Genomic DNA, 23,429 nt, shown 5'->3' with positions numbered 1-23,429 from the left:
AAACTTCCTTCAGAAATACTTTGGTTATTATTTCTCACAATTAATTAACATTCTAGGGACTTCAGTTGTACAAGACAACTAGGCAGGACAGCAGGCAGCTAAGAAGAGACATGACCTGTCAGATGACTGTGAAATATACTAACAGTCAATCGCAGAGGCTTTGAAAGGATTCCAAGGATGGCCAGTGAGGCAAAAGTATTGCCAAGTTCACTGTTTCAAGTATTTTTTTTTTCATTTAAATGAACGCATGGTAATTTTATATAACCCTACATGTCAGGAAAATGCCCATTCAGACATATAACATTAAGTATGATTTAAACTTCTACTGAGGCAGCTAAGCTTTAATTTTTAAAATTTACTGCATACAAGTTTTCTGTGCTTAATTTCCACATACATAAGACAAAGACACATCTCTTCTATGTGCCTTTTTATGTGAAAGCATGGAAGAACTGCACCTTACTACATATATGTACAGCACTGAGCACAAAGAGACTCAGCATTAAGCACTTTGGTTGATTCACTTTACACCCTCTTTAACAGAAAAATCACTACAACTCACTCCGTAGTCTCTGTTTACATCACTGATCTGCCAATAGTTGTTTGGAATACCCATCCGATTATATTCTTCATTGAGGTCCACAAGCTTCCAACCTTGCTCTCGTTCTTCTTTATCCAATTTTGGATTGAATGAGAAACAATACAGCTCTTCATATTTAACTGAATAGAAAGAAAGCAAACAAACAAAAATGGTAAAACACTTCCGATTTCTCATAGTGAAATCACACTTCAAAACCAAAATTTGTTATTGCCCTTTTTGTAGTTTCTCTTTTAAAATAGCATGCTTTGCTAGACAAAATGCATATCCTGGCTTATAACTACTTTCAAGTATACTTTGAAAGTACTGTGCTGTTTTGTTACTTGTATGCGTTGCAATATTTGTGCCTTACTAGTAATGCTATTTAAAGTATACTGTTCTGCTAGACCTCTTCTCCACTGGATTGTACTTAAAGGCCTCCCTCAGCACAAAGACAGTGATAATATGCTTTCATCCAAAGAAAACTAAAGTCAGTGCCAGAATAAGCACTTTTTCTGCAAAAGAATTTGCCGGCCAGAGATAGCTTAGAAGTCCCTTTATTAACGTAGCATCTGTCCTGTGACAAAGACAAAAGCTCTGAACAATTAACTATATAGCACAATCTTCCAAAAATGAACTAACTCAGAAGACTTTGTCCCTAAATAGGGAAGTTTCCAATAGATTAAATGACTTTTTAGTTTTGTGGACTGCAAAATTCTGTCTTTCATTTATTAGCAAAGACATTCATGATACAGGTGTTGTAATAGTGTAAAAATAGCACATGTTATATCAATAATTTCATCATGAACTAATTTAAGTAACTATGCTACCTACCAACCTTGGTCAAGGACCATATAGTAAGCTTTGTTGGTGCTGGAGTTTATAACTTTTTTTAGGAGTATATCTATATTTATGCAAATGAATGCCTTAATCTTGGTGACCAATAGCAGCCAGACATCATTACCACTAAATGCTAACTGTCACTGATAAAACTACTTAGCGTTTACTTGAAATCAGTGTTCTCATTGATACTTAAGATACTACAATATTATGTCACAGTGGTATGTTTCATCCTGTTGTTCTAAGTTCCTTAAAATTTTCTGACCAACAGAAAGCTTTAACTTCAGAACTGAAGTAAACTGTAAGTTGAGTCCTCTCTGATTTCATAGTTTCTCACTGATACAGGTGCTTCACAATATAATTTTAAGAAGATCAGTAAATGAAAACACTACACTTTCTTTTCTAATAATCTATACCTAATAAGCAGAGTATTAAAACACTAGAGTAAGGAATTTTTAGATATAAAAATAACAACAACAAAAACAACTACAATATTAATAATAATAAGGCTTCTACCTTTTTCAATAGAAAGTCTTTTGTATGTTGGTAATGTCTTTTAAAGGTGTAATTTAGGTTATATTTAGCCTTTTAAAATTTCAATTAAAATGGTTGTATATACACACAAAAGTATGAATGTAAGAAAAAAAAATCATGTTGACTTTGTCAGGAAAATACTGAAAGTCAGCAAAGTCATGAGCAAGGAGAAAGAAAAGACTGATTTGCACATTGTCTTACAATTCAAACTCTGTACTCTCTGATTTCAAACTTCTGTCATGGCACAGATTAGGAAGACAGTCGGGTTTATTTCTCATCTGCTAACATAAAGTTTTAGCATAATCCATAAATCCAATCTGAGCTCATTTTAATACAGTGTTTTTGGTAGTAATTTGAGCTCTTGTTTTTACTACTTTGTTCACAGAAGAATCTGGATTTTCTTTCCAATTGCTGTTCACAGGCACATAGGAAGCCTTTAAAAATCCACCTATCAAAACATATATGGGTTATTTATGACAGAAGTCTGACTCAATGTAACAAATACTATTACATGGTGATATCTACAGGTGGTAACAAAAATGTTCAAGTATTAATAGTCAGTGCCTTAAAGATCAGTTATCAGCTCTTCTCTAGCACTTCTAGGACCTTCTCTACTCCTTCACAGTTATTTTACCATTAGCATCTGTAATCCTGTTATTACACCTCTAATAACTCTTATGGTCAGCTTGTTTCACAAAATGGGTTAGTTAAGCAAAAAGGCCAAATTCAGCTGAGAGCTCAACCTTATTAAAATGCTATTAACAGCTGACAAAAAGAAAATCAAACACAAATTTGCTCCTTTAGTGTAACTAGGCTAACGGAAAACATAGAATATATTAAGCCAGTACAAAAGACAGGCTCTACTCAGGTTCAGCTATGGTAGAATGAATGGCAGAGAATGAAAAACAAAGACTGAATGAGTGAAATTTTCTCCTCATGGAGTAAAGGTGGAGTAATGTTGAGAATTACCTCAAGAACATACAGCTTTGTGCTCAGACAAAAAGACACAGCAGGGCACTGTCAAGGTGCGTTTGGCTCAGTCTCCAATTGGAGTCTTCTAATTTTAAGTAAGCAAGATTTTATCCTGTCTCACAAGAAGACTGGATGTTTTGCTGGAGAAGGAAAACTACTGTGCAGCTGAAATATGCAAAGAGCTGATTCTGTGCTACTCTTGTTGCATCTTCTTCATCTGAACCTTCTTGTCCATTGCAGTCTGCCACTGAACTTGTATTCAGGGTCCATAGCTATTCTGCCCTTGGTCACTCTGCGTGCCTGTATTGAAGCGTCCTGTTCTAGTGCACAGCAGTACACACACCTCTTCTTGGCTCCAAGGAAAGTCCATTACAGAAACACATTCCTTCCAGCATGCATGAACACATACTTGCAACTGCCGCCCATGGAATTAATCCAGATTTACATCAGCAGAAGCACTGACTGAATTTGTTTCATTGTTTTTAAATTTCTCTGGTTGCTTTCATCTTGCATCACCTAGCATATCATGTTACATCCGCTGCAGTTGCAGATTACTACTACTACTTCTACTATCCTAATTATAGAAGGTACTTTATAAAGTTCAGTAGCTGTGCTCGCTGACTGCAATTTTTTACCTCTCTACACACTAGATCATAGAACAAAATTGTAGAATCATTTAGGTTGGAAAAGACCCTTAAGATCATTAAGTTCAATAGTAAACCTAACAGTACAAAGCCCACAGTAAGATAAAATTGGTGTTCTCCTAGCAAGATAAAAATTAATGCCAGTGTTATCACTTCTGTACAGACTGTGGTAAATGTTTTCTTTGCATACTGTCAAAATAATGGTAAAGGACAGAGGTTGGTGTTGCATTTCTACAGTTATCATTTAAAACAAACAATCCAGAAGCCTTGTCAGCTAGGTCTTACGAGAGTAGTTATAATGCAGAGGATCAGATGTTGGACTTTGCTGCAACATTTGGATTTTCATTGAAAAGAGAAAAAGTTTAAAAAGGAATTTGATCTGAATTCAGAAATTCAAAAAGTGCACATTCAAAACCTAGCTAATAATAGGCACAGGCAGTCCAGTGAAATAAATCACCTATTTGCTGCAAAAGCTTTCACTGATTTTTAAGAAACTTATGCACAGCACAAAAAGGGAAAATTCAGACATCAACATGACCACTAATTATATCCCAAGTTTTTCATTACAGTAGGAACATAAAAATTCCTTGTATTTAGAGACTTGGAAGTATTTTCCTAAATTCTTGTTTACACAAGGCATCCAGTAAACAAGTTACACATAAAATAGAATGATAGTGTATTGTATGGCCAATGATAGCCTAGAGTATAATTTTCAACAGAAATTCATGACATACTTTGTGGAATGAACTACTTATTATGATGTGATTTCTTCATTGCTCTGTAAGTAATTATGTTAGTATGCTCGTCTGCTCAGGGACATTTTCTCTCATGACACGTCTCTAATAAAGCCTTTTTTCTTAAACTACAAAGTGCAATGATACACAGATACCTTTCTTCCATTGCATTCTCCCTCTTCAGGACAAGGATTGACTTTTGTGCCTATTTCCATCTCATACCTGGTCGTGTCAGACGTATCAGAGATATGTAAACATCATGGCAGTCTCGTTCCTGAGGGATGACCAGCTGGATGACCTGGAAGTTCTTGCAGCGGATCAGCAATGGGCAACCAGTGGCAGTGGTGGCCTGCTTCTCAATAGAGGAAATTTGGCTGTGAAGAACCTGCAGGAGAATTGAAATTGGTTATGCCAAATTATTCAAATCTTTAGGAAGAAAAATAATTATTTATAATTACATATCAGGGCAGGCATTGTAGTGTCCACTATTGTTAGAGAAAACTCTCTTCTAGTTTTGTTTCTACCTTCAGCTCAGGCTCAAGTAGTGCCTGATACATCACCTTCAGACAAAGAAGTGTTTCTGGATTGTTTCAGCTGCTCAGTCATTAACCTGGCTGTGTTATCCCAAGTTGTCTGTTCATTTGCTTTACTGTAAGCTAACAGTTGTCCAAAAAATGAGCCTTTTCCATCTATCTATACACTGAAAAGATGAACCAGCACCAGTTAAATAAGGCTAAAATGTTGGCCCTCTTCATCAGCAGAATGGTAGTCCTGATGTAGTTTTAAATACTGCATCAGATGAGATGAAATGTTTAAAGAAGAATCTGGAAAGGAATAGTGGGACCACAAGAGGATGGAGTTAATAATTAGTACAAAACTGGACAAAGGATTTGTAATTAATCCACATAAAAGACTCTCAAATGGTATGACATTGGAACTATATCCGCGCTTATATGTATACAGGCAACTTGTTACTGGTCCCTCAAAATACCACGTTATTAAAAAACCAAAACAAAACAACCAACCAAGCAAACAAAAAACCCACAAAACAGACAACAAAAAGTCCACCAACCAAAGCAAAACAACAAAATCACTGATCCAGAACAAGCAGTTAGGGAGAGAAGCAAGAGGTGACTGAGTCATGATACTAATGCACATTCAAAGCATTTCTCCTCAGTTCTTCCTGGATGATAGGAGCAACACTGTAGCCTACAGCAGCTGTTCCTTGGTCGGTCACATCTGATATTCACATGGTGAAGGTCCTTCTACTCCTCTTACTGTGTAGCAATGTCCAGAATCCATTGAAAATTCTCAAAAATTACCACATTGGAATTTCACATGCTTTGAAGTTATAAAAGCATCCATATGAACTAATTTACTATGTTTAAACTGTTTTGCAAGTTATTTTTAAATTGCCATCAATGAAGTGACTCACACTTAATAGCTAACTGAAAAAATAAAAATACATACCCAAGTTTCTTTACGAGTTTCAGAAACATTCTCCACAAATATGACATGGGTAGCTGTTAAATACAAGGTTCCCAGTGCAGCTTTTCTTGAAGATAAACGATCAAGTAACCGAACGTTTTCCACCTATACAAATAAATGACAGAGGAAAAAAAAAAATAATTAAGTTATGACACAGCCTGCCATAGTGAGATCTTAACATCCACATCTCCTCCATTACAAAGTAAGTTCTTTTCAGTACCATATGAAATTACTATCAGAAGAGAAAATACGGTTATATTATGTGACCTATTTCCAGATCTGCCTTAATGTTAATTTTCCCCCCCTCTTGTGATACCTCTGTACACAAAAATTTGTTAGCAAAGACTTCCAAAGACAATTTCTCACTTGACCTCTTCCCTTTTATCTCACCTTACCAAAACCCTGTGATGTAAGGCAAGGCCTGGCCTTCAGTAAACTCTAGCTTCATGTTGTCCATTCAACCCATTCCAGAATTATCAGTGATACATAGGAAGATAAATTTAAAAAAATCATAACAATAAGCAGAATGTGGAAGTAGTAGAGTGTCTTTTTTCAGTAGACGTCACTCAGGCTCCTGGGCAAGTCTCCACTGATGGTTCTAAAAGATGTTTCAGTGTTTGTGCCTATGGTCGTATTAGGGCTGACAGCAGTGGCCACACAAGAAATTTTTGCCTTCAGTCACTTTTCAATGGAAATCAAGAATTTCACATCTGCTACGCTGTCTCATTGGACACAAAATGGATGTTCTCTCTTTGTGACACTCCTGACAATAAGCAAGTCCATAACATGTTATTAACTCTCAGATAACCAGCTTGTGGCTTGCACACTATCAGTATTTTGTATTTGGTGTGTGTCAGAGGCATTTTGTATGATTTGATATTAAATGGGATAAAAACCTGCCTAAAACTGTCAACAGTTTGTTACCATGGATTTAGTTGGTTTCCCACTGCAAAAATTTTTAAACAAAAATTAGACATTTTTCCAAAAAAACCCTACCTATTTCAAAGTTAAACCAAGGAATGCTGATTGCAAATATCATATAACTTGTAGTAAATTATCCAAAAGGTCTCTTCTGGTTTTATAATGTTGGAATTACACCAGAACATATGCTTTTCATGCAAGCAGCACAGATCTATGCAGACTGCTCACTGCTACAAAAAATCTTCACCACACTGGCTGATCTTCTGTACCTTCTCTCTTCAACACTACACGTAAGACTTACAATGTCTTTCATATGCCTAGTTATTTCCAGGAGTTGAAGCTGATAACTGTTGAAGAGACATGTCTCCATTAAAATCAAAAGGAGTTAGTCTTGTGTTTGAAGTACAGAAGCTGACTTAAATGTTGCTTTGAGGAAATGGAAGGCTTGCTGGGTGAAGAACAAAGTTTAAGAAGACTTTATCACTTTTGCATTGAAATAAATGTAATTTTGCACCAATTTCCTGAAAATCAGAATTGGGTACAACAAATACAAATAGAAAAGAGTAAGAGGATCGGCAAAATCAACTTGATTTTTAATAATGAAGAGATTCCAGATTACATTGACAGAAACTTCCAAAAATGCTCAGAAATGTAGCCATGTATTCTCAAAATTTTACAGAAATAGTTCCACTGAAATCATACCAGAACAAGAATGATGCCAGCATCTAAGAATTACATGTTTACAATGTGTATTCCAAACAGATTGCACTATTTTAAAAATAGGAGTAAAGAAAGCCTTAAAATCAAAATAGGCCAGTTTGGTAGCAAAATGCTTAAAAGCAACCAATTAGTGAAACCAAGTCTTCTCCCTCAAGGCCAGATATAATTGGCTTTAAACAAAAATAAAAGAGCTAGAAAGCATGGATAAAGTCTTTTCCCAGGACTATCTACTTCAGAGGTCATGTATTGGGGTGGGAAGGAATGGAAGAAACACGGCACTAACCCAGTGAGCAATCAGTAGTAAGCAAAAGAGAAGATAGAAAAGAGCAGGAATGATACAAAACAAAGATGTAGGCAGTCCTGAACTCTAAAAAGAACCCACAAATAACAACAATAAGAGGTGAGATTTGTCTGGACAAGCAAGGTACCTACACTGCAGTCCAGCCAACGAGGACTCTGCTGGACAGGCTCTGGTGGTGCACAAGGCAATCATCACCCCCAGATGACACCCTACAAGCTGAGGTAGTTTAGACCAGGAAACACCAGCAAAGTAGACATCCCCTTGCTTGCTTTGAAACCGCCACCACTGGCAGGTGCACCATGCATTTGGTGAACAATTTTGCAAACAGGGAATATTGTTCCTCATTTACTTTGTGCCACAGATGCTGTTACAGATCCTTCCCTCCATCCTATCATTTCCAGGCTGGAGAGCCCAAACTTATGTAGTTGTGACCTTTATGGAAGCTATTCCAGACAAGCTCTTCCACATTTCTGGTGGTCCTACAAGAGGTCTACTTCTTGCGAAGAGGACAAAAGTGCAAACAGAATTCAAGATTCGGGTGTACAACAGGTTTGTGTAGTAGAAGAATGATGTTTGCTGTTTTGTTCTCTATTAAATTTTTTAAATTCTTCAAACATTGCTTGCATTTTTGTGCTCTGCTGGATACAGTGGGTTTTTTTGGTTTTGGTTGTTTGGTTGGTTTTTTGTTTGTTTGTTTGTTTATTAAGAAATACCAATTTTGACTCAAAGTCATGTCTGCATACATAAAACATATCCATGTGTATTATTTTACATTTATCAGTGATTAATTTAGTCCATCAGTCTTATGAGACATTGCTGCAAACACCTACAGCAATCTATCACTTTCCTTACCTGAATAATATACCAGTGAACTTCGCTACCTCTGGCCTCTCCTCCCCTCCCTCTGTCTTTCAAAACGTTTTTAAATTGAACTCCACAGGCTCTGAAAGAGCTGTTGGATCTCTAGTGATGAATTCCTGCTAGTGCAAAAATGGACAATAAAGTCTTACTATTTGCTTCTTAATTTTTAACTCCTTGTTACTCAGAGGCCTGTATCTCTTATCCTATGATACTTCAATTTCTTTAAGAGCCTTTGATGAAGGACATGCTTAAATAAGTTTTGGAAAACTGACTAACTTCTATTGAATGGACCTACCTCATCCCCTTGTTCAGTTATTTTTCGAATAATTTTTTAAAGATTCTGCATTCCTCTATGAAAGCTATGCTGATTCTTCCTAGTTTTATCGTACTTATTCATAAATCTAGTGATTTAGAAGGAAGCCTAGGGAGTATTTGCAGCTTCTATTAATTTTGTCAGATTAGGTGTCATATTTATCACCTCAATTTTTTACAGACCAGGAAACTTTTAAGCATTACACCATTGTTAATGACATGAGAGTTTTGTACTCTAGTTCTTTTAACCTGCATAGATACCATCTGGTCCCGGTAAAATTTTACAGTTTATTGTTGCCAGTTTCTTCTGAAATCTCTTCTAGTAATGCTTTTATTGGTGACAAATCTTCTGATATGTTCTTGACAGAGAAATACACCAGAATGGGTATGCCCCTAAATACTTTCCCTACTTTGATCATTTACTAGCCCTGTAGATTTTCTGTCAGGATTTTACCTACTAAAGACAGCCTGGAAATGGCTTTACTATCAGTTTTTGCCAAGCTTTTCTTCAAAGTCTCTTTTGGCCTGCCTTATTTTGTTTATACATTTAATTTGGTCATGCTTTATTTTCTGCATTTAGGCAAAACTTCAACTTGAAGAAAGCCCTTTTACTTCTAATAAAAGCAGTTATTTTAATGAGAGACATCCTCTTACTCCTTCATCCTGCTGTTCAGCTATGCAAAACTTTATTTGTCCTTTAAAGTCTTTTTTCTGGAAGTCAAATTGCAGTGAGCTCCCATATTTAAACAATCTTCATGACTCTTATAAACATTATAACATTTGGCTCTCTTTCTTTTTAAACAATTTTCACGTTTTTATGTAGTTTCCTCTTTGAAGTTAAACATTGCCATGGGAGACTTTTTTCCCCCTTTTTTTTTGCGATTTCAAGAATACTCCATCTAAGTATGTAGGACAGTTAGTACTACAGTCCTAATGCTGTACTGCAGTCCTGTGGTGCTACAGTCCTACTTTTCATATTTAGTCTTGTAATTTCAATATGTAGGTACTCTTTGTTTTTGTTATGTAGTTAATCTGTGAGATTCAACTCAAAATTTTCTTCAAGACAAAAAAATCTGCTCTTTGACAGGCATTACTTTCTCGATCTTTCCCATGTAATTTGTCACTGATATTAGCTTGTCACGTTTATTAGTTTTCTTCCACTAAGTTTTTAATGTGTCTATTACATTTTAATGTGTCTATTACTTTTTTTTTTCCCCCAGGCTTTCAATATTTGTACAGAAACACAGATATATTGTCTGTTTCTGCTTAAGCGGAGCTCTTGGCAATTTCTATTTATTTGAGAATATTGAATTTTTCATACTGACAGACATTTTCGTGACATAGCACAACATCCAAAATATCATATGTTTTCTGCGTTCTAGCAAGAGTTTCTCAGTTTTTCAGTGTGGATAAGTACAACTCAGAATGAGCTCTCCTACCATGCTCAACAAAGGAAAAGTACTGCTTGTGAGATGATATAACAGACAGAATTTTTAGCAAGCCGTTATTTTTACTGGCCTTAAAAAGTACAGTAAGAGTCAATTAAAAATAAAGAGAACCTCAAAATTTGGCTCAATGAAATTAGTATGATTGATTAATCAACCTTGCCTAATTCTCATGTGATATATGTCAATCTGTGATTTTACTATGAGAAAAATAAAGCAGGTTTACTAACAACTTGCCTCATGAACGACCTTCTCATATCTAGTGTAATTTCCAAAGGGAAAGGGAACTGCTTACATCTAAACTCTACTTGGATTCAAATCCACAGTTCTGATTTATAGTAAATAGCATGAAGTGCCTTCAGGAGCAATAAGGATCTCTAAACTCTCACAAGCTTGTTCTAAAAAACTCTCTGCACAACCACCTACACAGATTTATGTGGTTTTCATCTGAGCTTCATCTGTGTTTCTTCTGCTTAGTTTCCAGATACTCAAACTTTCTGGAAAAAAAACAGTATATTTCACCCATGGACAGGAAAAAGAGAAAATAAAAAATAATATTTAAAAAAAAAAAAAAGAAAAGTAAAATCAGTCTTAGATTTCATTCTGCTGACCAAAGGATTCAAAGAAGGAGCCTTCCTTCTTCTTCTCCACCCTCTCAATCAGGAAAAGAAAGCCAAGTCAAACAGTATCTTTAAATGGCCTAGAGGGAATGGGAATATGTTTGTTTCTACAAGAGAGGAACACACATTGCAATAGTGTTTTGGAAGAAGCTGAGTTTTTCTATCTCAAAAGCAACAGCCTGCTGATGAAAATGAAATTAAATATCGTAAAAAGTCACTGTAGTAATTTGTCTCCTAGTTTTTCTCCAAAAAGTGCTCAATTTTTTCATCAAAACTACTGAACCTAAAAAAATAGGTATGTACTGACACACATAAGGAAAAAGCATACACACCACACACATATGCTTTGCCTAAAATGAACAGCTGGTGGGAAAGACCAGATCAGAAAATGCCAGGTAAAGAAAAAAAAAGAGCAAAACCAACCTGTAAAACTGAGAGCTAGAAGACCTCAGGAGTGAAAAAGAAACCATTAGCCAAGCCAGTCTGGAGAGTGGCATCTAAGAAAAAACTTTAATAATTTATTTGAAGCTGTTGCCTCCATCATTTATTTTTTTCTGATGACTCTGGTTGTCTAGGCTTAAAGAAAAGACTGCCAAGAGATTTATTTCAATAATTCCAACCCCTTAGATGGAGATAAATAAAGTTGGCCAGAAAATCTATTTTCAATGCAACACAGATGACAGAAAAGAGAAGGCAAAAATAGAAGTTAAAGGGAATGCAGATTAAGAACAGATGGAAGGCACTTTTTACTCAGAGAACAGACATGACAAATGACTTATGAACCAGGTTGCCAAGAGGTCATTCAAGAAAAAGATGTCATATTAGGGAAAAAAATGGGCCAAAAGTTTATTCAGGCACAACTCCCACCAGTTTCAATGGGACTCCCACCAAAGAAAAAATGGTAAAGATAGGACCCTGAAAGTCTTCAGAAAAGTTGGTGTGCCAAAACGTTATTCCTAAAAATATCCATGTACTCTGATTTGTTTTCACTCTTAGTATAGATTACTTCTTGAATAAGCTCTAACTACATGGACTACTTTTAAATGCTTCTTGAATATGCTACCTTCATTCTCACTTCTTTAAGATGTATCAGTATCTCCAAACCCCTGGCAGCATCATAAAAAATGCAGAATTTACTGGTACTTTTTCATGCTCTTTATAACTGCACATGGGAAAGCTCCTTCAGATACAGTATCAGATTAGACTGTGAACTCAGAATCGAGTAAGGAAACAAGAGAAAAGCAAAGCTGTGCAGCAGATTGGTCACGCTGGAAAAAACTATGCCTTGGAGCCTCAGTCCCAAGCCTCTCCACATCTCTCTGCTTCCTGACACAACACCACTCGCCTACAATAGAGAGATGTTATTTGACACAAAATGGTCTCTACTGTGGGATTTTCAAAAAAACACAAGTATTAAAAACCATCTCAGAGTGTTTTATTCTCACTACACTGGTCTTTGGTCTTCAGGCTTGCTTCCCACCTATTAGCTAAACCTGAAGTAAAAGCGACTTTAACTGCCAGTTCTGCCATGGTAACTGCCAAGCTGCACATTACAATAATCACTGTGCATCTGGAAGGAGAACACAAGGCAAAAATCCTATCCGGAAGCCAAGAACAAAATAGCTCTGCTCCCCTCTATCAGCAAGTGCTCCCAGCTCCTTTAAGAGGAACAGTTACAAATTTCTCTAATTCCTTACCATATGCATACAAAAAAAAAAAAAAGAAGAAGAAAGAAAGAAAAGGCCAGAAAACCCTCCCAGCCAGGACTAAGCTTCTAATTAAAGGTAAGCAAGGAATGTCTGAGCTCAGGTCACATCCTCAGGAGCTTCTCTGTTGTTCAGACAGTTAAAATGCATTGCTGTACAACAAAAGCCTGTTAGAGCAAGTGCCAGATAGAAGCTGATCAAGTACTTTGACATTTGACTGCACAAAGGAGTTTCTATGATTCTTCAAGAGTTCTACTTTCACAACAGGCTGTGACCCAAAGCCAAGGAACAGGGAGGGCCCATTAGGTTACTGGCACACATGTAGTCCTAGAAAGGCTTCTTCTGGTCTGTCCAGGTCTCCATCTTCCCCTGGGCTCCTATATCATCCAGGAATTTCAGCCACCTTCCCTATTCACCTTGTGATGTTACACATGCGAATAAAGCCAAAAAGAAACTGAATCCCGAGAAGGAGTGACACGGCTCTGACCGGCTTCAGCAGTGCAGGCATGCAAAACCTAAGGGAAGAGCTTCTGCAAGCCAAAAGTCTGAGCCTAATGAGAAAAAAGGAGCACATCTGGTATGGTTTGAGGCCAAATGGAATATTTGAGCTTTCTTCACCCTGGTTGACCCCAGCTATCCCTGTGTTTAGTGTAATTCCTGAGAGTGAAAAAATACAACATGCGAAAGACCAAATGCTATTATATTTTTGTTTTCACACAAAGATACTATAGTGCTGTATTCATGAAACAAAATATAGTAAGTGATCTTTTTACATAATCTTGGAACAAGAATAAAGGAAAACCAAATTGCCAGTTGATGCTGCCATTTAATGTGGTTTCTATTCTATTTTATGGGAAACATGAAAACTGTAGTTGATCCTTGTAACTTTTTTATATTTTCATCTCTGAAAAGATTTCCCAAGTACAGTAAAATAATGCGCAATCCATCTGTAAGGTGGAGTCAGATGGCTGCATATGTCAAAAGAATCAACAAAGGCCAAAAATACAAAAATCATTACATTTAAGTGGGCACCTTAAGCTATGCATTGTAAAAACCTGGCAGGATAAGGGAAAATATTCAAGAAAATTCTAATTGAGCCTAATTTACAAAAGGACCGAAGTGAAACTGGAATACTGGAAAAGAGCTGAAAAAAATGATAAGGAATGACTTGTAACGTTAGTAAGACAGTGAACTAATTACTGAACAATTTGGATTAAAAAAAACTCCTGCTGTCTGCTAAGATCTATAAAAAGCGGCAAGTCAGTACCATATTATTAGTTATAGATGAGTAGAAGTTGTGTAATAGATGCAGTGAACAGTAACTTATTACAAGTGTATATTGCATAGCAGTATGGTGTCAACATTGCAACACAAAGCTTTTCCATAACGTTTCCTCTTTCAGATCATACTAGAGGTCATTATCTAGAAAAGAGAGCAACCGAGGAATTTCCTACGTTTTCTGTATGTTCTATTAAAAGCCATATCAAAGAGCTTTAATTTACGAAAAAAAGAGAGCTTCCTCATATCAGTAAATATTACTACATTTACCAGAACAGTTTAGATTTAGTTCTGAAAAAACATACAGAAAATTATTATATTGTTCACAGCAGTAAACTGGAGTAGGGAGAAAGAAATCTGCATGCAGCCAAAGAAATGTACATTTACATTCCTCCATTTGATACAGGCTGCTCCTTTGCATACCTGTGTAAATCAAGTTTCCAAAATGAAAAAGCATCCAGAATAGCATGGCTCCAAAGTTAAGAGGCATGTAAAATAAAGAAAACCAAGTGAAAATAGAACCAAAAACATAAAAGACAAAGTGCTAGATCTTGAGTCTTTTCAAGCCAGAAAAATTATTTAATTGCCTCAAAAGACCTTTGAATTAGGACCACTGGCTGCATCAGTGTTCAGGCTTAAGCACATTTGGAAGCATCTTCCCAGATGGATCATGATTTCCCCTCACTTCCATTTACACAGTATTCTGATTCAGGTATTTTGGTTACAAAATTAAAAGGACTGCTGGTCTGATCTAGTAAAACAGCTCCTGTGCTCACTTGGTAAGTCATTCACCTCACAAAGGTCAGTCTGTTCCTGGGCTCACTGTAGATTAGATACAAGCAGTAAACACTGAATTAGCTATTATGTACATGGTCAGCTATCCTACAGATTCTTACTACCACACAGGCACATAGTTTTGAGATGATGAATACATTATATGTTTTAACAGCTTTACCTTTTTCACATGACACTTCCAATGGGTTTACCAAAGATTAAGAACAGAGAGATCGATGAAGTACACCAAAAGCGATCTTCTTTTTCTTCACTATACATTCAAGAGAATGTATACTAATACAGTAATATGAGAATTACGATTCACATTACAGAAGTGAGAAAACATATCTAAGAGTGATGAACAAATGAAGTTGATTATTGTAATAAAATGAAGAAAGTATTAACACCATCTAAATTTCAGTACCTTATTTAGGTAACTAAGTTAGAAGCTTATGAACATGAAGAACAAATGGTGAATGGAGACTGTGAATCCAGTGTAATGAGATGCTGGAAATTCCTTTGACTATGTCCATGGAGGCTCTTCTTAAACTATATACCTAATGCTAAACAGTAAAAATCTCATCCCATAAGTAGTGATGCCCAAAAGGAAAAAACAAATGGGAGAATAAAACAATGCAGACTTCACCCAAATAAACAGAAAAGTGAAATTTCAGCTGAAACTGAACTCTAAAGTTTTAGTTCTAGTCTTCTGTAACAAACGAGTTACTTGAATAACCACAGTGGCATACACCACATTAGACAGTATTTCATTATGTTGTGAATTGAAAAATTGCAGCCTACTTTAACCAAATAAGATTTTTGTGGGTTATTTAGTAGTTTCACCTGTACCGTCTACTCCCAGCTCAAAGAAAAGGGAGAAAGGTGTGATAGCTTTGTGATATTTTGAAATTCCAGCAACAGGATGTAGGGTTGTACTGTCTCATCAGAATAACACTGTTGGGCCAAACACACCTGTAATGCAAATAAATTTTGCATAGGTAACAAAATTAGGGAAAGAGAATGGCACAGAAGACATCATGACTGTGGCGTGTTCCTGTGCTGTATCTGTCAAGGCTGCTTTGATTCCTTGCTCTAAGCAATGAACATCTAGTGCCTGTGTGCCAAACAGAAATAGCCAGTACCTTGGATCCCTCTGGCTTAGTTTCTTACCTCTCCAGAATGTCCATGTTGGTGCAAAATGAAGTTCTGCCAGGTATGTTAAATCTAAACTCTGTCTGTATTGGAGATATTTCCAGGGCAATCACAATGAATGAAGTATTTTATTTAATCACATTAAAATTCCAGAGAAGTAAAATACAGGTGCAACTAATAAAAAAATGAAGTAACTATTGATGAAAATGTCTTCTGTTTCAGTACAAAAAATTATGCCTTCCAAAGTTTTCCACTTTGGACTAAGATTTTTTGACTGATTAAAAATAACAACACTTTGTTTTTAAAACTTCAGTGCAACATTTAACAATTGGAAATAGAATCTGCTCACTTCTACTTTGATAGACTACCCTCCCTTTGACAGCCCTCCCAGAGAGCTGGTACCCTGAAGCTCAGAAGCGGGACTTCCAACTCCAAGTTCAAGAAAGAGGAGTTTTGTGGAGACAAAAATAAAAGCTTCAGCTCTACCACATGGAGACCAAATTAATATCCAAATGGTGAACAATCCTGAATTACTTGAGTTTCCAGGTTCCTGGTTTCACAGAGCGAACTGAAGTTTTTAAATCCATAACCAAACGCAAGTCTCGCAGAACTTCGAGATGTTCTGGCTTGGTGTGGGCTGTGAGAGCTGCAGAACATTGACTGTGGACCCAGAAAGCAAGAGTTAGCTCTGGTTACATTTCCAGATTGCAGAACGGACCTAGGACTGTGGAGCTCGGAAATCCCAAAGTCTCCAATTTCATCGCTGACTTGAAAAAAGAACTGTTTTCAGATGCCCAGTAATCTCTTGGGTAGGTGGCCAGTAAAGCAGGCAAAAACTCATCACAACTCTGCTGATGCTTTCACAGGATTTCAGTGACAACAATAGCCTTCTCTGACTCATTTTGGTCTGGTAAATAAGAGTGTGTCTATTCAAAATCATTTAATTGAAAAGTTCCTGGTAAGGAAAAATCAAGTGATAAAAGCTGAAGAATAGAAAGAAGGTGGAGTCCAACAGAAACACTCCACTACAACCTGACAGGCCTAGGAGAAAGAAATACAACATCCAAATCAGTGAACAAGAAAAAGAAAATACTGCTCAGGGAAGCAGACAAAATCTTCCAATATAACAAGACAAAGTCTGGTATTCACATATATACCATAGGAATGAGTCAAACTAAACCCATGATGTGGGGGAGGAGGAAACGCAAGACCCAAAGAGCAATTCTGACTAAGTCATCCACTAAAATTACACTGCAATATTTCTTTTTAGCAGGAGTTAGTTTAATTTCACTGATAATTAAATTATCTTGAAACCCACCCAGATCAAAGACAGCTCTGGATCTCTTCCAGTTCCAAAAAGATGTATCAAGTGACTTAAATTAAAAAGAATATGAGAGAACTGAGGCTGAGATGGCCAATCCCCAGCTGGATTGTAGGCCAGTGAGGTTAGCTATGAAAATATGATTGATGAGTGAGGTAAACTGTAAATATCATTTGTATGAAGTTTGAGGTCCTTACTGTAATCAGGCTGTGATTCTCACAACCAGTCATATGTAGCTCAAGTATAAAAGTCCACAATTCTGTGGGGTGGGTTAGAAAAAAACCCGCACCCCTGAGATAGAATTTAATTGAAATCGTAGCATGAATGCACAATAACCATTTTCCGACTAAACCTTTTGAGAATAATGGCTGTTACAAGGCTTTGTTTAAATCTAAACTGACACTAATAAGCAAGTCCCTTGATGAGTCTAACTCAAAACAAACATTTTAAGAGCAAATTCCAACCTGAGATTTTAAATAAAATCCCACATCGTGTAGCTATCCTCTGAAATTCCTATTTTAATTTTGTCCACCTCCAGTCTTGAATGCCAAACCACAGAATGCTTTCAGCATAGTATTTTATAAAGGTCATTTGTGTTAACTTTATCATTTGTGCCCGAACTTCCACAGCAAAAACACGGAATAAATGGAACCAAATAAAACTAAATTGCATTCTACATAGCAAAGATTTATTAACACAAAAAGGTATATAATGCACAAAATCAGAGTTAAAAGCATCCAGAATTAGTGCAGATGTTTTAATGTATCACTTTCAGTATAAACAGTCAAGTAGAATGACATGTTTGAAGTCATTAAATGTGTCTAGCCCCAGAATAGTTTAACATTTCCTAACCATGATGTAAAGTTAGAAAACAGTTATTGAATCAAAAGGCATCAGCTGAACCATAAGGTGCGCTGTGCTAAGCTGATCATCAAAAACACCAGAAAAAGCAAGAGAATGCCAACCTCACCTCCTCTGCCTTTCCTAAGCAGCAAACTAAATAAAAGTTTAGCCAAGAGCTTGGACCTCTACAGTAAAATGCCTGTGGCACTCCATTCCCTGGGTTGGAGGGGAAAAAACAGCCCACAGCCCCAGATGGTTCCTGATATTGTCTCAGGACTGCTGCCACCTCCCTACATCACTGAAGTGAAACTCAACTTTTCCAAAAAGAACGGTAGCCTGAGTATGGAGAACTTAACTATAATATCACCTCCTTTCTCAACAGCAGGCACTCAGAGAGCAATGGTAGAAATGTCAGCTTGGCTTAAAATAGGTGGAGATACAGCAACATGACAGATGTAGTTGGAAAGTAAAGATTAAGCTTGATGGGTTTAATTTTGCCATTGACCTAGATGAGTACATGGACAAATTTTTTGCCATTTTTGTCATGTGTTGTATATAAAGTGGATATAAATGATATGGTTTTCCTGATGGATACACTGAGAAAACTAACTTGTATTATAAAGCTTTTTGAATGAAAAGGAAGAACTATGGAAAGGAAAATAGCAAAGGAAACAACACTCATTTGCCCACGCTGGAAATTTGTTTTGGCAAGTAATACATCTGGTAAAAAGGGTTGTAACTACCATGAAAAATGGCAGCATATCTTAAATTCTCCCTGAGAAAGGGATAATTGAAAGGAAATACCTTACCATAATATCACAAAAAAGAAAGCACTCAAGCAACACAAGTCATCCCAAGTATTGTGTTAACAAGAGATACCGAGCCAAATGAATTTCTGGACTAGCTCCACTGGAGACAGCTGTTACACCAGGGATAAATCTGATATATTCTGTATTATAAGAAGGCTATTCAGTAGTCCTGCTGCCAATATACAGAGACAAATGATACAGAACCAGGCTAAATAAAATGAAGTGACTAATTAGCAACAGTGCATGAAGTTCCCCTATGAAGTAAATATATCTTCAGAGCTCTTTATCTGTCAGCCTGTCCATGGACAGATGTATCTCTGCACACATTAGCAAGATGTGCCTCTAGTCTGTGCAGAAGTATTGCTTACTCATTTTTTATTACTGTTATGAACAGTTTGTCACATTTGGGGCTTTGGCAGCTATCCTAAACCATCTTGCTGCTCAATCCACACTCATGGAAGGCAGTGGTTTTACTAATTATTAATTTCTAAAAGATTATTTGAGTTATGAATAATTATATTTAGCAATATGTGACTCTTAGCAACCCCTACATGTACTCAAATTACAGCCTTCACACACAGGGTGTCATTTGCTTTGTGAAAAGATCATTACTGTATATGTATGTATGTATAAACACACATCATGCATGCAGTCTGTGTTCTGCTGATAGTCTAATGATACAACAGTAGCATTCAGTAGGTAAAATAGTGTGTTAGGGACCTGGCCATCCAGAAGGACCGGGGAAGGTCCAGGAGGTCTAGTGAATAACATTTCAGAAATAATGAAGAAAAGCGATTTTGTCTAACAGACAACTGTCAGGAGACCTGGTTTCTATTTCTGCTATTGACTTGCTACTTTTACTTGCTAAATTCTTCGGGTATTATGTCTTTTGGCGAAAGACTAGACAACATATCATTAGCAAAATTACATAGTCACGTCCACAACATGTGAAAGAATATGATTGTTGAGGAGGTGGATGCACACAGTCTGTTGGGAGAGAACCAGAATAGTTTTTGCAGAAGGAAATCCTGCAAATCCTGTGATGCTGCCATGAAGCGCATGGGTAAAGGTGACCCAGAGGACACAGTCTATTTAGATTTCCAAAAAAACTTTTGACGATTGAAGGCTTTTAGAGAAATTAAGTTGCCACAATACTGGAGGAAATATCCATTTACAGACAAAACTAGTTAAAGGATGGGAAGCAAAAACTAGTGCTTAAGGTCTCTTTTCAGAATGGAGAAGGGTCAACAGTGAAGTCCTACAAAGTCTGGTGCTGGGACTGCTTTTATTCAGCTTTCTCAGTGATCTGAAGAAAAGATTAAACAGTGAAATCTTCAAGTCTGCAGATGATCATAAACTGTCTTATCCAAATGCCTTATCTGTGGCACAAAAACTCCAGAAGAGCCTTGCAAAACAGAGTGTGTGGGCAAAAGAGACACAGAAGAGCTTCAGCACAAACCTAAAGTAGTGTACCTGTAGGAAAACAAACATAAACCATACCTACACTTAGAACTGATAGTTACCATGCAGGGAAGAGGTCTCAGGGTCATTGTTGACATCGGTCTGAAATTATCAGAATCTGGTGGGTTGTGATCAAGATTTACACTCAGTCATGGTTAAGGTGAACACAGAACTGTTATTCACCAAGTCTGCAAAGCTAGAAGTGAGGAATATTGAATGAAACTACTAAGAACTTTTTAACAGATAGAAGAAATAATTACTTTGTACAGCCATGATCTTTCAGAACTTGCTTCCACGCAGGTTATGGAGGCAGATCGGTGTCAGCATCTTTAGAAGAAGCTCTGGTAAACTCACACAGAGAGGTCCATAAACAGATATTAATCAAGCTAGGAAGGGTTGGACACTAATACAACTGTGGATGCTGAGAGGGTGCAGAATATGGCCAGCTTTACCTGCTCTCCTTCTGCCACTCAGACACAGCATAGTGACCTAAATGAACTACTGGCCCAATTGGTATAGAATTTCTTTCTGCTTTGTTATGACAATTATATCCATTATATTTTAATATTTACAAACCATCACTCACTACAACTATATTTCAATTAAAATAAAAAGCAATTGCCAAGTCCTAATGGACATCATGTGATATAAACCTATCTTTTTTACTGCCTTTTGAAGGAAAAGCTTTTACATGAGGCAGGAATTTTGGTTTCAGATATTATTAAATTTATGAATTCTCTAAGTACGTGATTTATCTTGATTTTCCATTTGGCTGGGTTTGCAAATCAAGGAAAGTGTCATTATTTCAAGATTAATACCTTTAAAGAGTAGGGCAGTTGCTTGTCAAATTTCTCTCAGGACAAAATTGCATAGAGTCAGGAAATGTGATACCAGAGTCTACCACATGATATAGTGATAATATCCCTATATTCACATAGCTTTTTCTTACCTGTTTTTATATTACTGGCATTGGTAATCATTTAACATTAAATTGCAAATTATAAAAAATAAACAATCAACCCAACCAAAACAACAGTAAAAAACCAAAACAAACAAAAAAACCCAACACTGCTCTGGAGGCTGATTTCGCTGAGGTTTTTTTAACAAACAAATCAAAGATATAAATTCTGCCAGGTAATTGTAGGAGTAATGTAGAGATGAAATATTTCAACACCTACTCATGTTGAATATCCTGGATTTTCTACATTTATGTAAGAAATGGTAAAGGATTTTTTAATCACTTGTACCTTTAAATCATGCCTTTTAAACTGCTTTATAACATTAGACAGATAATTTTCAGCACAGCTATAATGCAAGGGAATGCTAGGAACCAAGACTGCAGAATCACCTTGCACTGAGTAAGAATTTCAGTGTCTTGAGTCATCAGTACGGTGCCTTCTCACAGCTGTCAGGGACAGACATGGGTCTTACATATACATAGTAACATTTTAAGGACTTGCTTATAGAAAAGCTAACAGATAAGCCTGCACTGCTGTCACAGTCCATTCGGACCAACTCTTACATCTGCCAGCAATTGGGACTTGCCTGGGCCTTCCATTCACAGCAAATATAACCATTTATTTTTAGGATTTTTTCTACCTTTTTAGTTTGTTTTCACTATTTTCCTCATTCATGCTTTTCAGCGTTCTTCATCTATTGGTCAGAAACATATGTTTGAACAACTTTCACTAATCATTTCCAGCCTGTAGTAGGATACTTTCTTACTATTCTGATATTCTTCCTTCCCACAAAGTCAGATAATATATCATGAAGTAAGAGGAAAAGCAGTTGTTCTAAATGTCTATCTTCTTAATATATTTCCAGCTTAGTAGGCCCAAAAAATTTAGATGAAGCAAGGAGACCCTCATTTAAAATTTATGTGATCATACCAGATAATAATAAACAAATGCGCAAAAATCGTTATGTTAATGGCAGGGGGTTGGGTACATAAATAAATAAATAAATAATATGAGAACATATCCCACCCCCACTTCAAATTAACATATTGCTCTGGTTCATTTTTTTAATGATTATTGTTAATCTAAAATTTTTGTATGTCAAAACTGTACCTTCTTTTTTAGAAAAAATATGACAATTTTGTATTTATTCACAGGCCTCATGCTTTGAAAGCTTTATAATAAGAATGATTACACTGACCAAATGTCAGTATACAAACAGTAAACAAATCCATCACCAGGTCTAAAATACTGGTGTAAACTAAAGGCATCTGTAAAGCAGATAACAGACCTCTCATCTTGGATACCTACAAGTCATGGACAGCGTCTGCATTATCTGGAAGGACTGAGTAAAAGGCAATTAAAATGCCCGACAAACGCTCAGCCCACATCGCAAAACAACGCGTTCACCTCCCGGTGTATTTGGGTGGATTTCATTGCAAACTGGTTAAAAAACCAAGCCCGCAGCAGCCCCACGGCGCGCCCAGGATGGCTGTGCACAGCCCCGGGGCCGCAGGGCTGTGGCTAAAGCCTCCTTTCGGCCGCGGCAGCCCCGGCAGGAGCGGTGTCGGTGATGCTCCGCGCCCGGAGGCCCCGGGCGGCCTCTCCCGCCTCCCCGGCCCGGCCCCGCCGCCCGCCGGGACCCACCTTGGGCATCCGGATGTGCTCCATGGCGGCGGCGCCCAGCCCAGCTCCTCATGCACCTCCGCAGCCGGCAGAGAGGCAGCCGTACGCACCTGGCCTCTCTCTCCCGTTTTCTCCTGCCGGCCCTGCTTTTAAAAAAATACAGATTTAAAACTTAATATGTTTTTGTTTTATTTTTTGCCTCGTGTTCTCCGGCGCAGGTAGGGAGGAAAAAAGGAAGATTTATTCAACGCAGATAATGTGCCCGTGTTCCGAAGCTGGCAGGTCAGCGGCTGGCTCCACCTCCCCGGCAGCTGCCATGCTGCCCGCCGGCGGGGATGCTCCGCGGCTGCCCGCCCCGGCCCCCGCCGCAGCCCGCGGGGAGCCTGGTCCCCGGCCCCGGCTCGCATCCCCGGGCAGCGACAGGCACAGCCTGGAGGTGGCTCTTGAGCGGTTTGCTGTCTTCTCTAAAATTACATAGCTATGTCCTTTCTTTCAGGAAAGACATGATCAGAAACGTAAAAGGGAGCTCTGTCTAAG

The 23,429-nt window shown here is 37.4% G+C and overlaps 1 protein-coding gene across 1 annotated transcript in view; it reads right to left on the bottom strand.

Annotated features, from left to right (window-relative positions):
- The window catches only part of MTMR7 (myotubularin related protein 7), a gene marked incomplete at its 5' end in the record, with an annotated part of 46,832 nt that extends 23,895 nt beyond the window's left edge, over window positions 1–22,937 (bottom strand). The window contains 4 exons of the mRNA XM_080344040.1: window positions 560–717; window positions 4,521–4,683; window positions 5,769–5,891; window positions 22,914–22,937. Of these exons, the coding sequence (XP_080200166.1) occupies window positions 560–717; window positions 4,521–4,683; window positions 5,769–5,891; window positions 22,914–22,937 (468 nt within the window). The remainder of the gene's footprint in view (window positions 1–559; window positions 718–4,520; window positions 4,684–5,768; window positions 5,892–22,913) is intronic.
- Window positions 22,938–23,429: the final 492 nt, after the last annotated feature.

This window comes from Nesoenas mayeri (assembly GCF_963082525.1).
Source record: "Nesoenas mayeri genome assembly, chromosome: 4".
NCBI classification, from domain to species: domain Eukaryota; kingdom Metazoa; phylum Chordata; class Aves; order Columbiformes; family Columbidae; genus Nesoenas; species Nesoenas mayeri.
The sequence above is the reverse complement of the archived record's forward strand: the minus strand, read 5'-3'. Positions and strand labels throughout refer to the sequence as shown.